Source organism: Cyprinodon variegatus, unplaced genomic scaffold (assembly GCF_000732505.1).
Source record: "Cyprinodon variegatus isolate N-32 unplaced genomic scaffold, C_variegatus-1.0 Scaffold262, whole genome shotgun sequence".
NCBI lineage: Eukaryota > Metazoa > Chordata > Actinopteri > Cyprinodontiformes > Cyprinodontidae > Cyprinodon > Cyprinodon variegatus.
In genome coordinates, this window is record NW_015150715.1 from 113,571 (window position 1) to 131,864 (window position 18,294).

Genomic DNA, 18,294 nt, shown 5'->3' on the forward strand with positions numbered 1-18,294 from the left:
ACTCAGTTACTTTTTGGGAGAAGTAACTATAACTAATTACTTTTTCAAAGTAACGTGCCAAACACTGCTGAACAGCAAAATATAATATAAATGTGATAATAACAAGAAAATATCAAATTCTTCGCTCAATCTGTTGGTTTAGGTGGACTGAAACAATGAACTGCATTGGTTGCAACAATTTGGTGGATCTGTAAGCCAAAAGTAGGTGTCAAGTTGTGCCTCAAAGTTATCTCAATTTCTGTGTACTATTTGCAACTCTGGGATAATGTCCGTTCTCTTCTGATTCAATTCCTCTTTTCCAAGGAGCAGTCATACATACATTCCCAGCATTGCGTCATTGCAAATTGCCTTTGAGATGCACAAAATAAATCAACCCTGCTCTTCCATCACTCATCATGGTAACAGTTAGCATGACATGCAACAGTCTTACTTAAATAGAGAAGTTTGTATCACTTTGAACAATTGTCACCAATAGTTCAAACAATAGTGGGAGACCTAGAGCAGCATGTCAACTTATTACATGTGCAATTTTCTGTTTAAATTAGTCGCTTCATATTCGGGATCTAAAAACCCCTAATCTACCAAGCTGGTAAAGACATACCCCTCAAGCCTAACTAATAGTAATGCAACATTAGATGGCCCTTACATGTTTATTATCAGATCATCTTATAAGAATAAATAAAAGTATTGGATAGAGCATAATAAATTATGTGAATAACTTTCTAAGGTACTGTGTGAAGAATCTAGATTTTTACCCTACTTCTTTTTTTTTGACTTAATTTTACTGCATCTGTGGAACAATATTGGCTGATTTGATAAAAGACTTTGAGGAAAAATAAGGGAAAGAACAGCATGAATCAGCATTGTTTACAACAATGGACAAAACAAAGAAGAATAGATATGACACTCATCTACTAAGTAGAATTTACTTTGTTAAAATGAATGAAAACCTTCAATCACAGCTAATGAGCTGAACCCACGAAGAACCACGTTAGTTGTTTTCACCCTGATTAAACCTCTGCACCCTCAAGAGACGGCCAGTCCGACTAGTCAGTCAAGAATTAATGAGGCATGGTAAACTTTGCCTTGCAATTCCAGCAGGGAGCAGAATGTAGAAATCGGCGGCACCTTTTTGGTACTAAAGGATCTGTGGCCTTAATTGGTTGTAGAGAAGTCCAGGTTTAACCAGTTGTAGCACTTTGACTCTGCAGTGTAAGCCTTCATTACAGACTTTACCCTAGAGACGTGACTCTTCCACTGTACAGCCTACATATATGTCTCAGCAGGTAAAACTGGTGCAGGGCAGCCATTACATACAATCCATGGGATTCAGCGGTGAGTGACTCACAGAAGCATGTAGAGAACTGAGTTGGACCTGATGAAAGAAACAAAATACTTGATTTTTAACATTTTACACAGACTTTCTTGTATTTGTACAGTTCAACAACATTTATTGTTTTAGCAAAGTTTATGTTTGAGTTATGTTTAACACCAATTAACAGACCAAATATTTGATATTGTCACAGCAGAAAAATGGAGTGTGTTAGGCTGTTCCTGTTCCTACACTGTTCCTACCTTCTGTGTAGGTACAGTTGTTTCAGGAAAGACAGGTCTGGACACATAAGTCACTGCTGGAAAGGTTGTATGAGATAATGGAAAAGAGCCCATGACATTTAGATTTGGATTGGTTAAACATATCTGAATCAAATGACAAAATTACCTCTTTAGTACGCAGTCAATTTTTCCAGAGTCCCTTTAATTGTCTAAATTCTTGAACTAGGTGCATTGGACCAAAGGACATGACTAAAAGTTGCACAATACCAGCCCACAGGAGCTGGAAATGCCAACCTCTGTCCCAGAGCATCAAAAAGCACTAGTGTAAGGTAATCTAGTTTTGGGCAGGTTTATCCAAATTCACCAAAGTTTTGCTAACCTTACAATTAAAATTGTGCTTGGTCCTTCTGGTTCTCTGTTTCTTGTTAGGGGGATGTCTTAAAGCCCAGGATCTGAGAAAATACAGTATCCCTATTCAGTAATACTCCATGACCTTGTTATTTCTGTATAGATCTAAACTAAGAAGCTTTAATTTGATTTAGCTAGCTATGCAAAGGTTCTTAACAGACCGTTTGAACTCTATTTGTTTTTGGACAGATGTTAAGGGTAGTCAGTCTTTGAAAAATAGTTATCAGAAAACAAACACACCTATACCCACAGTTTTTTTCCAATGTTGTTTTATAATATTATATCAGATGGGTTCCCATTAAGGCAAAAAGGCTGAGTTCTGGTTGGCTTGTTCCTTTACAATGTCTTAAACCATTCTGTAAATCTCAGGTCTCCATGTACTAAAGAGAGGACAAATTTGGCTCAGGATCAGAGCACCTCTACCTTGGCAAGTGTTCCACAGCTCCTACCAACCTGGTTCTCTGGTTCATCCAGATTACTGAAGGTCTAAATATTTCACTACCTTGTCAGCAGCAGAAACTACAGACCCTCACTTTATAACCTCAAATTTTGGGATGCCAAAGTCTTTTGGTTTCTCATAAGGTTGTTGGCACCACCAATACTACTTTTGCCCTTTGGTACCACTCTATGGATGCAGTCTCCCTTATGAGGCATTAAGTGGTGCCAACAGGCATGAAATGAGGGGCATGTAGTGACACTGAGGGGCAAACCAAGGCCTGTAACTATAAAGGAATTTGCAATGACCACACAACTGCAACCTAGTACTTTGTGTCCTTTAGCACCACTTTATTCTCATATTTCCCTTAGGAGGTATATATGTATTTGTTGGCTAGAGTACAAACAATATTTAACTAACACCTGCTGTTGTGTAAAGTGTTAGACATGTTCTAGGTAGCAAAAGGTACATGTAATGGGATTCTAACATTTCTAGATGCCTGGTGAGGTGAAAAGTGAAGGCTGTGGAAAAAAAAACTTAAATATGTGTTTGTAGCCCAGTCCTATCTCCCAAAAAACAGCAAACAATCTCCCACAGGTTGGTTTCAATCAGACCATAATTAGGCAGCTGAAAGGACACAACCGGAACCTTTCTGAAAGAGAGACTTGAGGGAAAAGGATGCTTCTGAAATCAAGTATGTTTGATGCTGTTGCTGCAGAGCAAAGTCCGTTTTGACATACTTGACACTGTTGGGGGTGGCTAAATGAGATGATCGCAACCTGCACACGCTGAGTCTGGCTGCATCCTTGGAGGCATACAGAGTCCCAGTGCTTCAGCTGGTAGGCTTGATTGACAAGGCAAGGAAAAATACGGCCAACCTTTGAAGTACTTACCCGAGGTGGTATCTTCCTGAGTAGCTGAGAGAATAGAGATCAGTTTGAGGGGCAGGACTTCCACTTCTATGTAGAAATTATCGATTTTTTTAGATAAATTCTGTTGGAAACCTTCATTATTTTCTTCTATTTTTAATTGTAATTTGGATTTCTCTGGGATTAAAACTTAAAATATAAACATACCTCTTTGAAAAGCGACTTTGAAAGTAGAGTGAAAACTAGAGTGAAAACCTGTTGAAGTGTCGGCATGCGTTGCTTGCTCACAAAGTAGAAGATGTCTTCAGTAACTGTGAAGTGGCAGATCAGGTGTTTGGTGGAGACCAGTGGGGAACTGAAGGCATCATGAAGAACACTATGTTTAAAGGGCCAAAAACAACAACACTTTTTGACCTTATAACTAACTAATAATACCAATGTTCTATCAATATAGTTAGCAAAGCAATAGTTTGCTCTATTAATACCTTTCTGATTAATCTTTGTGAATTCTCCCTCCATGGGAAAGGAGTCATGATCAACATTTAGGTAGAGCGGCGATTACCCAACGGGTCGAGAAGGCACCAACATTGAACCAACTATCCATGGATCTATCATGGTCTTTTGATTGTTCTATAATCTGGGTTTGAAGATTCTGCAGTTTTCAAACTAGAGCAGAGTAAAGACACCCAGAAAAAATGGATGGTTAGCCCTTTAACAGTTCCTGTAATTTGAAAGCTGTAATCAGAAGCGTACTTCAGTTTGGTGCTCAACAGCTCTTAGGCTTTACACCACAGCATCATCAATGTTAACATTATAAAGAGTCATTTTCTTCCAGATCATTTCAAAAATTCATTCACAGTGATGCAAAATGACATTTTCTGACATAGATCCACAATGCAACTCCACCAAGTTAGTAGTTTATTAGCTGAACGAGCAGGCAGTAAGGTATCCGAAGGAAGACTAGATGCTGTTTAGGAACATCTAATGGGGGTGCTGGTCCATCCTGCTGATGCTAACAGGCAAACTGGATAACTTAGTTGAAGAGTGTCATTATGAAATTAAAAAGTGATGGATAAAAACATGATTGTGAAATATAAACTTAAAAGTTTACATAAAAACTGCTGGAATGAAATAAAAGCCCTTCAAAATGGTTTTAGATTAAAAAGTTTTAATTAGCTACAGCAGGTCTTTTTAGTCAATTAAAGATTATTTTGTATGTCTGCATGTTACCCTGTCATTGGATGGAAACCATTGAGGATGTTTCACATTATGGATGGATGTTTTTTCTTAATGCTGCTTGTTCTGATGCAGAAGATTTTTGATCATATCACCTCTTCAAACCAGTTGCTGTATTAGTTTGGACTGAATTTTGTTTCATTATTGTTAAAAACAAAGAAAACATTTTGTAAATAGATGTTTGAAAGAGATGCAAGCAAGAAATACAACTTAAAAAAGTTTTCATCAGAAAAAGGTTTTGAGAGTAACTGCCATTTTCTCAGATTAAAATTTTCCTTTTATTTTCTCATTTTATTATTTCATACTGTATTTTTTCAATTTTTTTAAGATGGAGTTTTATGATTTGCGTTTTTTTTTTCAGCTTGTTAGGACTCCTGTCTGTGTGGTTTGTGTTTTGTGTGTTTGTATTCCTTCCTCCACCAGGCGGCGCCTGGTCCGCCTCCTCACACACCTGCGGAGGGTTTCCTCGTTAACGGAGTGCTTTTAAGTTGCTGACTGCCACTACCTCGACGCCAGAGTGTTTGCCAGTTCTGGGTACTCTAGCCAAGCTGAGTTTTGCTGAGTCAAACTGAGTTTTTGTCTACCTGAGTTTTAACCTTGCTGTTTTTGTCTTTGCCTCTCGGCAGAAAGTCATCCTGCAACTGGATGTTTCGTACCTTCTCTCCCCTGGAAGGATCATCTGACCCTCTTCATCTCCACAACAACCCGTTCCAGTACCACAGGAAATCTAGTCAGCCTCTCTGATCACCTACAAACAACCGCATTCTGGGTAAACCCTGTCCGCCCTCCATCAAATGAGATAAACACTGGAACACCCCCACACCGACTGGAGTCAAAGAGTCAACCACTTTTCTGGAAACGTGAGTCTGCAATCTATTTCTCCTTTTCAAGTTCGACAATCAAATTTCCCACTGAGCCTGAACTAACCGCAGTGTCTTCCCCTCACTTTCCAGATCCGGTTGAGCAGTGTTCAGAGCAACATTGGATTCATCACAATCTTCTCAATACACCTGTTAAACTTTTCCCTGGTCTCTCTGTATTGGTTTTCCGCATGTGGGTCCGAGCTCTTGATAAAATCATGACACAGATTTATTTTTGTTCAAGAGCAATTATTTACATAAAAGAGAGATTATTTAGACCTGTCCAAATATGCACGTAGACGTTTGACAACACAAAAAGTAAAATAGGTTCTAAGAAATAAGACTTGTTTTCGCTAAGAGTGTTCTGGCCTTTCTGAAAAAGTTAACTCATTTGTGAATATTTGATGAATGATAAATGGGCTAAATGGTCTAATATGTACGGTGGCTGAGAAGTGCAAAACACATTTACAATTCAAAAACACATTAACAAATAAAAAACAAAATAACATTTGAAGAAACAAAATTATATTTTATGAAACAAATGTATTTTTGAAAAAAAAAGTTAAAATTTTAGCAAACAAATTTACATTTTAGCAAACAAATTCACATTTTAGGAAACAAATTCAAATTTTAAATAAGTTAGATTTTAGGTGAAAGTTTTATTTTAGAGAAAAAAAAATACATTACAGTGAAACAAATTTACATCTAAAAAAAATTTGACCGTTCAGAAACACAGTTTTGTCTTTGTACAAGTGCAAAGACAAAACTGCAAGCGGCAAAACACAGTTACATAGCCAAAAACAAATTAACAAAAGACAGCTACACGGAAAGGGAATGTCCCAGTGGCCGGATGTGACGTCACCATTACCCTGACTGAGTACAAACAGCTCAATCTGTAGTCCTCCTGCTTCACGTGAAAAGTCAGCGGTGATTTTATTATTGTGGAGCAAATTTCAGCCAATTTACACCATTTTGTTCTTCGTGCGGACGGTCTCTGGAACATTTACGGGACACGGACCAGGCGGCAGGACCACTGGAGCTGCTGCAACGCAGCCACTGCCACGAATTGAGCTCGGCCCTGCTGCTTGGTCCTGGCACCTGGTACGTGTCCCGTAAAAGTTCCAGAGACCACAATAAGGGCAAAACATTGTTCAGTTAGCGTAAACTTAAAGCTACAGTGTGTAATAATTACAGGGATATACAGTCAGAAATGTAATATATTATACATAACTATGTTATTTATCATCATCTACGAGCTCAGCCTCTTAACCTTAATATTTGCGTTGCCTTAGAATTCGTTATTTATAATTACATAGGAGCGGGCATGCCATGGAGGCAGACATCTTTGCGCTACGGCAGCGCAGAGCCAACAAACTAGCGATTGCGAGATCGCCAAAATGTCACAACGATGTAGAAAAAATAACGGGTATATTTATTATCTTAAGTCTACATGAAATCTATACCCTACACAGACTAATGAAATACTATCTGTAAAATTATCTATGTAAACAAACCTCATCACTTTAGAAGGTAGGTGATGCGGACATCGTGGAAGACATTTTGTCCCGTAACGCTCGCCATACTGTTGGGGGGGAGAAGCGGTGGGGGGTGTTCATGTTGCTGCAGTCTGCAGTCTGGACGTTAGATGTCGCTAAAAGTTACACACTGTAGCTTTAAGAAAAACAGCTTCAGTGCAATTCTTTCCATCTAAAATCGCCGCTGACTTTTCACGTGAAGCAGGAGGACTACAGATTGAGCTGTTTGTACTACAAGTCAGGGTAATGGTGACGTCACATCCGGCCACTGGGACATTCCCTTTCCATGTAGCCGTCTTTTGTTAATTTGTTTTTGGCTATGTAACTGTGTTTTGCCACTTGCAGTTTTGTCTTTGCACTTGTAGTGTTTCCGAACGGTCAATTTTTTTTAGATGTAAATTTGTTTCCCTATAATGTATTTTTTTTCTCTAAAATGAAACTTTCTCTCACCTAAAATCTAACTTAAAATGTAAATTTGTTTGCTAAAATGTAAATTTGTTAACTTTTTTTTCAAAAATACATTTGTTTCATAAAATATAATTTTGTTTCTTCAAATGTTATTTTGTTTTTTATTTGTTAATGTGTTTTTAATTGTAAATGTGTTTTGCACTTCTCAGCCACCGTAAATATGCCATCAAACAGCAGGTCATGTTGACCTATTAGGGAGTTTCAGGGTAAAGGAAAAGTCTCTGTCAGGATGTTGGGAAATGTTTATGAAAGGTGCGTTGGCCAAAGACACACACACACCTACACACCAACTTGTCTCTTTTTAGGGCATTTCCATTGAGTTGGATTAATTTCTACAGCCTAACTGGAACGCTTAGCCTAACCCTAACAGGTTCATATCCTCTCCACTGTCGCTACATGCATGCTCAGTGTGAGGGATTGCAGATGAGTCAATGCAACCAGGTGGCTTTCCTTAGATAGAAAACTTTTGACCAGTCTGGTTGTATGGTCTGCTTGTATTGAGTGCCTTGGTGTGGCATGTGTTGTGGATTGACACTGTATGAATAAACTGAACTGTATAAAACTTTTTAATTGCAGCTTTTCTCTGTGTGACTCACACCAGGTTGAATTTTACTCCATAGATTAGACGACACATCTCAATCAATCAACAAGCCGGGAAATATTTTGAAAAATCTTTACCAGAATTGCCACCATGTTTTTTTTTTTTTTTTTTACTTTTTGACACCAAAAACATTTGGCTGTGACTTCATACAGAAATTGAAATGCTTCCAATTCATACATTAGGATACAACATAGAGACATTTATTTCTTGTTTCAATACCAAAACAACAGGGTTCTCCCTCCACCATCAACCCCAGAGAAGCAGCATTGTTCATTAGTAACTAAAAATGGACAACAAACTAAAAAAATATCAGATTAAATCCTGTGATCTGTCCGTCTTTAACCTGCAGTACTTTCTTCTCAAACACCCAGCCAACAAAGTAAAGATGCACAAGTAAGTGGGTGGGTTTGTGTGCCTCTGTGTGAAAATATCCTTTGTAACAAAAAAATTGACAGAAGAAGCATAAGTTTTCTGTCCACTGGAAAACAACAGGCTGCAGAAGTTTCACTCCTCTTCTCCCAGCATGTTTCCCATCACAGACGCACGCTTTGTTTTTGTGCCACAAATCCTCCAGAAAATGAGAGAAAAAAAAAGCTGATAACCACAGAGGGTGGTGGTGTAATTCTTGGCTGGGTCGCAGTTTTCAAAAGGCAAAGGGGGTGAAGTGGAAAAGGAGAGTCCTCCTCCTCCGACAGTGACGTTTGTACTCTGAACGGACCTTCTGGATCCACACGCTAATGAAGCTGTTTGTACCAAATGTGTTAATCCTTACAAAACAGGAGGGGGAAACAAAGAATAAACCAAAATAGTAACATCATTCCTGTGTTCTTCAACTTTGTACTTGGTCACTTTTTAAATTCCATATATTTATTTTCATATATATTTATATATATATATATTTATATATTCTTTTTACAGTTAAAAACATCATGGATTTGACAGACTATTTGGTTTCTTTTTGTCTAAGTAGAAGTGTTTATTTTATTTTGTAGATGAATGCATGAAGATTTTTTTTTTCTTTTCCATACGGTCCGTCTGTGGAAAAAAGGTGACCACTCAGTGTTTGTACAATAGTATCCATACAGTATGCATATCATTAGGATTTCCCATGATGTATTTTTTTTTCTATTTGACATTTTTCATTCAAATATCACAGATACTGAACACCAGAGTCTGCCAACAGCGTCACACCAGAAAGTGCACATCCTGGACTGATTGGTCTCATTGGTTGTTTTGGGCCGAGTCTCTGTGTGATAGGCTCAGGGTGAGTAGCTGGGTCTGTGTAGGTCCACTGCCGCCGAGTCCCCCAGTGTTTCCTCCGTTAGGGGTCAGGAAGCAAACAGTTTCTCTGGCTTCTACCGTCACGCCTGTTGATCCGCCTCCGACGATCCCAGCCTCTTCCTGCTTCCTGTGGGCGAGCGCCAAAGCTCTGAGCTGCTCCTGCGCCTCCTCCAGGAGCAGCGCCACAGTGTTCTGCTGCTGCCCAACGCCGGGGGAGCAGGAGGAAGAGAACGGCCTGCCTTGCGGCATCTTCTCCCTCCCGTCTTCCTTGCAGGTTATTGACATCTCTGTGGTTTCCGGGCTGGTTTGCATACAGGACACCTCGTTGTCGTGGTGACTCTGGACGGAGGGAATGATAGGGATGGAGCAGGAGCGAAATGGGGGAGGAGGGGAGAGGCTGTGGGGATGGCCGGGCCTCCTCAAGCTGCGATTGCTTTGCGGAGCACAACCCACGTCTTGGCGATCCTCCCAAGGCAGTGCTGATGGCGTCTCCTTGGAAACAGGAGTTTGCATATGTACAAAGGCATCTTGTTTGGTGTCACAGCCCTGCTTCTCCTCCTGGGTGTGGAAACTGAATCAAACGAGACGGAGGGAGAGGAGAAAAAGAGGGAGAAAAGGTTATTCATCTGGTAAAAACTTCCACCCTTCATTGGAGGAAAAAAAAATCTTTGTCTTTGTCTGTTTTCAACTCAAATGCCTTTTCAAACTCCCACGTGGAAACTGGCAGAATACAGCTTTCCGCCCTCTGCCATCTCGCAGCTGAAACCAAGGATGGGGGGAGAGAGATGAGGCTGACATCTTTCTTTCATCCCTTTATATCCAAATCCACACACACATATAAACACACACATTCATGTCTTGCTATATGTAACGAGGACTATTTGTTGACTTCCACTAATTTTAACCCTGAAAACAACCTTTAACCGAAACATTGCTAAAATGGAAGAAAAGACTTCAGCTTTTTATTATTGTCAAATATCTGCTACAGGAAATCTGCTTCAATCTTAGGTTTCATGAAGAGGAAGCAGGGATTTTCTTCTATAGGATAATGATATAAAAAAAACAAATATCATTCTGTTCTGACATTTTAATTCAAATATTGTTAAATAACTGGTAAAGCTCTATTAGTGGAAATTGTTCTTCAGGCATTTCTATTTATACACTGCAGAAAATGAAGTATAGGTAAGTAAAGAGTGTATTAATGAGTGTATTTTCCCCTAATAACTAAGTAAGTAAGTAAAATTACCAACAGAATAAGATTACATATGTTTGAAACTGGAAAAAAAAAAACAAATCCATTCTTTATTTCCAAATGCATTATACATTGATGAAAATAAGTATTTGAACACCCTGCTATTTTGCAAGTTTTCCCACTTAGAAATCATGGAGGGGTCTGAAACTGTCATCGTAGGTGCATTTCGACTGTGAAAAATGTAATCTGAAAAAATGTTTCCAGAAATCACAAGATATGTTTTTTTTAAACTCTTTTTTTGTATGATACAGCTGCAAATAAGTATTTGAACACCTGTCTATCAGCTAGAATTCTGACCCTCAAATTCTCCCCCAATCTAATCGAAATGTCTGAAAAAAAATCCTCATTTGATTGACAGACCATCTTATTTACCTGCTCAACTTAAGAGCAAACATTGTTTTGCTTCTTTATAGATCAGTTTTACAAGAAGACTCAATAGGATGTAAAAGAGAAACAAAGAATAATAAGTACATTGCAGTAGCATAGAGGCATTGCAAATAATTAGTAGAAGAATAAAAGTGAACCATAAAAAGGATGATTATATAAAAGCAGAGATAAGATGATTGGTATAAAAATTGACTGAAACCTTAACTAGTTAATATCATTTGGTCATTTGTCATTTGTAGTCCCTGATAAGCACCATTATAGTGCAGTGCAGAGATCGGTGGGATGCAATGCCTTTAAGTGGTGAAGCTGCAAGCTAAAGAGAAGGTAACACCATTGAAGTACTTCCTTATCCCCACAGAACCTGCTTTGTTACCTTCAGATAATTAAACAAGTTGCTTGAGATTAGTAAGATAAGAGAAATAAATGCAAAGTGTGTTACACAGATCCCGAGGAGTTTGACCCCTTCATCCAGCTCAGACTCCATCCTTTTATCAGTTGCAGTGTGAGCTCAACTCACTCTCCAAAGCTTTGTTTCTTCCCCCAATCCCTGTTGCCGCAAGGACCCGCAGGCAAACCTCTCATCTCTGCTCTGTATCTGGTTTTGATCTGGCTCCACGGACTCCTGGCTTAATCTGTTTCTAAGACCTACCGCTTCCCGCAGTGTTATCAGTGTTTAAATCCAGTGTTGATCTGCAGGAAAGCATCATTATCTCTTACTAATCATTCATAATTTTCCCTCAAAGAATGAGGGCTACTCTGTCATGTCATGTAATCAGCTAAACCGGTCCTCCCCCACTTAAATTCTCCTTTTCACCCCCAGGTATTAGAATAGCAGTAGGTTAAGAAGTGGCTTTTTAAAAAGTTTTTGGAAAAAATACTCCCTTGTTTTCATCTCTGCCAAGTATATTCTTTTATTTTTCTCCAAATCAGATGGATGAAAACACTTCTAAAAAAGAATACGAGAGATCTGAGAAGCCCACAGAGAGGATCCTGCAAAAGTGGAGGATGTGAGGAGGCTAAATCACAAGATAACATTCACAGACAAATCTCTCTTTTGATGTGGTGAAACATAATCAGATTGTAAAAATCTATGAACAGCAGTTCAAATAGAGACTCCGGGGCAAAGCTGGAGCAGCTGGAGGGAGAAAAAAAGCGTGAAGATTGTGTGCAAATGAGGAAAGATAAGTGACCAGGCTTTTATCTTAAATGGGAGCTCATTACAGAAGTGCCTTTTTTATTCATCACCAGACCCAATGATTATTTCTTGATGCAATGATGGTGAGTTTGCATGAAATAAACAAAGCAAACTCATTCATGTGAAGCGAACCTGCATTCAGCCTCCCCTCCCTCTGCAACCACAGAGGTATTTTAGAGGTCAGAGGAGAACAAACAGCTGAGCCTTGATGATGAAGGAATGCAGCACTCAGGAAAAAGGAAGATTTTAATCAAAATTAAATTAAGATTGTATGCTTTAAAGCTTTCTTTTGTTCAATCCATCATCCAAACCTGGAAAGGGTGTTGGACAACTGTAAACCTATGGAGTGAATTTTGTTCCATTATTTTATTGTTTGGCACTTTTTTGTGAGACTCAGAACCAAAAAATTGATCTCAAACAACAGTTACTTGAAATGCTGTTTGAGAGCATTATTTTGTGCAGCTAAAACACAGTTTTATCATTTCGTAGGTATGATTATTCTTGTTTTTTGTTCAATTAAAAAGGTAACTGTCACAGTCTTGGTTTGTTAGTTCCTGTCTTCTTGGTTTTCCATTTGTTGTCCTCTGCTGCCCTCTTGTGTCCTCTTTCCCTTGCTCTGTTTTCTGCTCTGTCCTCACCTGTTTTCAATTCCCTCATTAGCCCTCTCTTTGTCTCTGTCCCCTTTAAAAGCCCTCCCTCTTCAGTTCCTGTTTGCTGGATCCTCGTCTAACATCTGTCTGCTTTCCTCGTATCCCCCTGGCTCCTAGAGTTTTGGTTTACCCCTGATGTCTCCTTGGTTCTGGTGCGTTTGTTTTTTTATGTTGGATTTTGATTCCTGCCTCAGTTCCTGTGAACCTTAATAAACCCACTTAAATTCACCTCTGCCTACTGGCCTCTGCATTTGGGTCCTCCAAACTAACACCGTTTCATGACAGTAACATTCAAGTGATGTTCAATTTTATAGCAACTGCATCAGCATGTCAGGCTTTTTAAAGATGGGGTTGTTGGCCTGAAAAATTAATGCAACCCTTTTTTTTTGCCTTTACTTAATCATATTTAGTTACTTCAACAGAATTGTTTCATCTTAGCAGGGTAGGGCATAAAACAATTGTGTTAAAGAAACTAAATATGATTAAGTAAATGCAAAAAACGGTTGCAGATTTTTTTTTTTCAGTGAAACCCCTAAAACTCTGGTCCTCTCTCAACTCCACTAAAGCTAGAAATTCAACAGCTTTATTTTTTTAATCATTGTTGAAATGAAATTGTCAATGTCAAGAAATAAAACATTCAAACATGGCTTCCATCACAGCAGATATGATCATAATAAAGTTACCTAGTGTTACCTATTTAGTAAAGAATCCATAATGCTGTCTAGAAGCACCCATGAATGAAAACTGGGAACAGTGAGACTGAAATTTACACAATCAAGCAGGACGATAATCAAGCATCATTAGGGTCTAGAAGGGTCCCAGTAAAGTCCAAACCTCAGTCAAATAGATAATCTGTCAGAAGTCTTTCCATCTAATTTAACTTAGCTTAAATAAAATTACAAAGAAAGATCTCTGGAAAAGCTTAACTTATAAAAAAACAAAAAAAACAAACAAACCTAAGACTTAAATCTGTGGTTGAAATGAAAGATGATTCTTGCTCTAAGGGAAGAAGCTGGACGATAAATCCACTCATTCTGTACATTTACTTTTGCAACACAAAGAAATCATAAAATCGTTTTCTGCCCGCATAACATTCATGCTCTAGTTTATGTTTCACTGTTACTTAAAGTCCTGTGAAGTTGCTATGTGAGGACATGGAATAATGTTTCAGACAATAATCCTGAATGAATAAATGAAGCATTTAGAGCATTCAGAGGTGCCAACTTCTCCATCAACCGTTTTGCATCAGATTTATCTTACAACCAGTGGCGGCTGGCCAATAGAGGACGCTAGGGTGCTACCCCATCCACCCAATTAAGATTAAGGCATTCAAAAAAATTATAATTTTCAATTTATATGTGAAATATTTCAAAATATATTGATAGATATTTTTCAGATCTGGAAGTTCAATTTTAACCTTAAGGATGAGTAAAGCTTCATTTAATTTTTTGTCAGATTGGTGAACCAATCCAACTGGTGGCCCATTGACTATTGTTAAAAGCTGTACATGCGCAGTAGCTCCTGTGCAATGCAAACATATTGGACGGCCCAGGATGCAGCTTAGCAGCGACCTGAGGTGACAGGAAGTGTATTTTATCACCACCTCCCGCCTAAGCGGAGACGTTTTGCGGGTGATTGACAGGTCAAGTCGTGGGATTTGGAGACACATTAGAGAGAGAGAGAGAGAGAGATAAATGGTGCAAAAACATCCTTTTCCAGGACCTGGTTTAGCAAGAAGGCTAGGCTAACTGCATGGAGGTTAACACTTTAGTCTGCTGCCTTGACTGCCTGCCTCCTTTTCCAAACATCAGGATCTGAGCCAGCATGGATAAAGACAGCTAGGACTGATTTAAAGCACTTTTTAGAAAAGGCAATAGTAAAATTAGTAGAAATATTACTAAGTAATATTAATAGAAAAGGCACTATAGTGTACTCTTTGTAGGTGTTTGTTCATTTGCATAGTTGCTCTTAAATAAACGCATTCTCAGAAAATAAATCGTTTTTATATATTGAAAAATATAAAGCTGACCAATAGTTTATCCATTATTAAACTGGTACATTGTTTTAAGGTTTGTGACGCCATATTGGACCATGAAAAACACAGATTTACCTTAAAAAAGGGCAAGATTTATGTACAAAAAGTAAACCTGGACATGAAATTCTGTTTTATTTTTATAAAGTGTTTTTCACAATGTTTTGTTGTTGGCATACATATAAATATACCAAATATAAATATAAGTTTGATTGGTTATTGGTATACGTCTGTTTTGAATTTATAGCTCCCCCTGGAGAAAACTCCGCCAGCCGCCGCTGATTACAGCAGTCGTAACAACAGGGAACTTTTTCATCTCCCTGTCAGCCATTTTGCTGAGACGACAACAAGCTTCCAAATCAGGCATATAAAGGACCCGCCATCATTTTTTTTCATTTCTAAATACACCTTCTAACTGTCATAATGTATCCGCACACTCATCTTTTAGATCCTTTTACTTTTCAGCCGCTGCTTGCTTTCTTCTTTCAACAATCTCATATTTTTAGAGTCGCTCCCCTGCTATTTCTGTATCTATTTCTCGCAGTTTCCATGCAGCCCTGGTCAGATGCCTCCATGGCAACCCAGGCCTCGCTGCTACAGTAAAGGGAAGCTGCCGTCTGTCTGTCCATCTGCTCTGAAAAGTCTGGTCTCTTAGATAGTAAATGTGTCTGGATGGTTCAGGGATCCAGAATGTGTGGGTCAGTTACTGAGTAAGCTTGGTTGTGTGGATCTGTTTGGACAAACACTGCATGAATTTGGGAAAACGTCTGAGCATTAGTGTGTTTTTGTCTAGGAGAGCGAATGAAAGCTCCTCTGACTGAATATCTGAATAAAAGTGGCCTAAATTTGGATTACTCCTATGATGCATAAAACAGAACCATAATGTAAACATTGTCTGATACATCAGATGCAGATCTACTTCAGGCAGATTCCTTATTTTTGTATGTTTAAAAGTGGGAGGTGCCTAAGCTGCATCTGCTATTTAAGCTGGGCAGTAACTAGTTTCAGTAACATATAGAAGATAATGTTTTTTTTTGGGAGCAGTTTCACTGTACTTCTTACTTTTACTTGAATAATCATCTTGTAAATAATCTCCTCTGACAGGAGACTATTTCCTGTGTTATTCCAGGATGTTAGGAAGGTCAGGGTGACCATCTGGATCAATCTAGCTGATTAGCTTTGACATGTCTGGCCATAATTGTGTAATTCAGAACAGAGGGCATATATAGGTGCTGGTTTTGTGCACCAAGATACCTAAAAAGCTTCTATTGTCTTTCTCTTAGAGAACATTTGCTTTGTTTATGGGCTGTGTCCATCCAAAGAGAAACAGAGCTGCTTTCATCAGGAGGGAGGACAGGCAGCCTGCCAAACTGAGTGAGGATGGGTCCGTCTTTTCTCTGCAGGTGGGCTCGGCTCAAATGGTTCTGAGACCAAGAGGTTGCTTCATTTATCTCCCGCTGAGAGAAATAAGCCTCATCACTGCTGTCAGTAGTTGCTGGATAAAAAAAGAGAAAAGTGATGGATTTCTCCAGGCTGATGGCTTTGATTTTGTAAACAAACCTTCCTTTTACAGATATTTTTTCATTATCTTCTTTTAATCCCACTCTGAATATTAATCCTAACCACCAAAGTTTGAATATGAAGTTTTATCCTGTTTAAAACAAAAACATTTGTTGTTGCAGCTTTGAGTTACAGCGTCTAACATTTGGCTCTTTCCGACCGCACTGTTCAGCATTGTGATCATCAGACTATATGTCAGGGTGTAAATCCAGTGTCTGTGCTGGACGCCGTTTGAAGGATGAAGTGTGTCGCCCTGTGAGAAGTATTAACAGAAAGCACCAAATTAATCATTTTCAATCAAACTATCCCACATAAATTAGGAGAAACAGTGGAAAGCTTTTACCTAAATGTAAGAAATTATGAAAGTATTTCTGATTGTGATTCCTGGTTGATGGGACAGGTGTTGTGAATGAAACGGTGCCCAGCTTGAAAGAGCTCCTGTGTGTCGCTGAATGTGAGCATTGATGACTGAAAGACATCTTCTGCCTCCATTGATCTGTTTACTACAGTCTGTTGAATTCATGTTAATGTGGATTTAAAGACATTTCAATTAGTGGAAAAAATTGCACCCCCATGTGGTACCTTCGTGGACCCCCAAGGGGTCGCGAAACCCTGTGGAAGACCTCCAAAGTAGAGCATTAATTCATAAAAACGTTTATTTGAATTCTATGAATTCAAGTTTTCTGCCCAACAGCAATGATGAACTACATGGCGGCGTTCTATACCCAGCTGTTGTAGCATCTAGGATAGAGCTGTCAGTCTGGGAAAGAATCTGGTTGTAATTTGAAATTGTAAAGGTTAAACTTTTCTTTAAACATAAACTGACTAAAACCGACAAAAACGATCACATATCGTAATGACTAAAATGGAACTAAAACTGATAATAGTTTTCATCCTGAAGAATAAGACTGAGCTAAGATGGCTGTCAAAAACAACACTACTGGTATGGTGGAGTAGAAACGAGAATGGAGTCCAGTTCAGGATTATTTACACAGTTTAATGGGAACAAGGATGCAGAAGGAAATGTATGCCCTTCTGTTTGTAAATATAAACACTGGATAAATTCCTGAAGTTATCACTTAAATAGGCCAATTTAACCAGCTGTTTAAAGGCGCTACTAGCAGCTCAAATCTAAAATAATTAGAAACAGAGCTGCTGTTTATTGGAACAGCTACCAGCCGCACCATTGAACCAAACAGGTAAATATTCTAACAGTCTAGTCAGAATGTTAATGATAGTTTACCTCTCTGTTAATTGGAAATCACCAATGTTTCACATATTTTACCCGTTTTTTAACCTTATAGGTTCCTGTTTTGTTATATCTAATGAAGAAGTTTAATACATGTAAGGAAAAATTTTTTTGTTTATTCAGTCTGTATTAGTTGGCACAATAAAAAAGATAAAGCTTTATTATTCATCATATATAAAAAATTATCTTAATGCAGAAGAAAATTAAGTTTTTCTTTTTTCTTTTTAAATGTCTGCATATCACTGGATCGTTAGTCTGTTAATAAGATCGGTCAACTTTGAATTTAATAATTACCTGATAACTGGAATACCCACGTCCCTAAGCTTATTGGCACCAATGCTTATAAAACTACCAATGTACGCCCTTGTTCTGCTAGTTTTTTGGTTGTCAAACTGCTACCTTTGTTGCTGAAGGAGTCTTTTGTTGGCATTGTGATCAGATATAGTATAGTAAATATTTCTATATTATGGACCCATTTATAAAAAAAATATATTATAAGGAGATGTCCACTTTCTGGACCTTCTCCTTTTAGCCACAGGGAAACAAAGACTCCAGATCGCCACATAAAGGCTCTGTTTGAAAACCTGGGCTGCATCCTCCAAGGACGCGGTCTACCTAGACCAGATCCTTCAAAGTCCTTGAAAATAAGGAGCCCGGAAGTGTTTTGGCTGTGAATTCAAACAGGTCTACCCTTAGGCGGGTTTTACCGCCGTATGCTCTG

At 38.5% G+C, this 18,294-nt stretch overlaps 1 protein-coding gene across 2 annotated transcripts in view; it reads right to left on the bottom strand.

Moving 5' to 3' along the window:
- Window positions 1-8,059: 8,059 nt before the first annotated feature.
- LOC107089736 (pro-neuregulin-3, membrane-bound isoform-like) overlaps window positions 8,060-18,294 on the bottom strand; it is a 581,689-nt gene continuing 571,454 nt past the window's right edge. For both annotated transcript variants that reach the window (XM_015382677.1, XM_015382676.1), the window contains one exon: window positions 8,060-9,819. In XM_015382677.1, coding sequence (XP_015238163.1) covers window positions 9,189-9,819 — 631 coding nt within the window. In that variant the 3' untranslated portion in view covers window positions 8,060-9,188. The remainder of the gene's footprint in view (window positions 9,820-18,294) is intronic.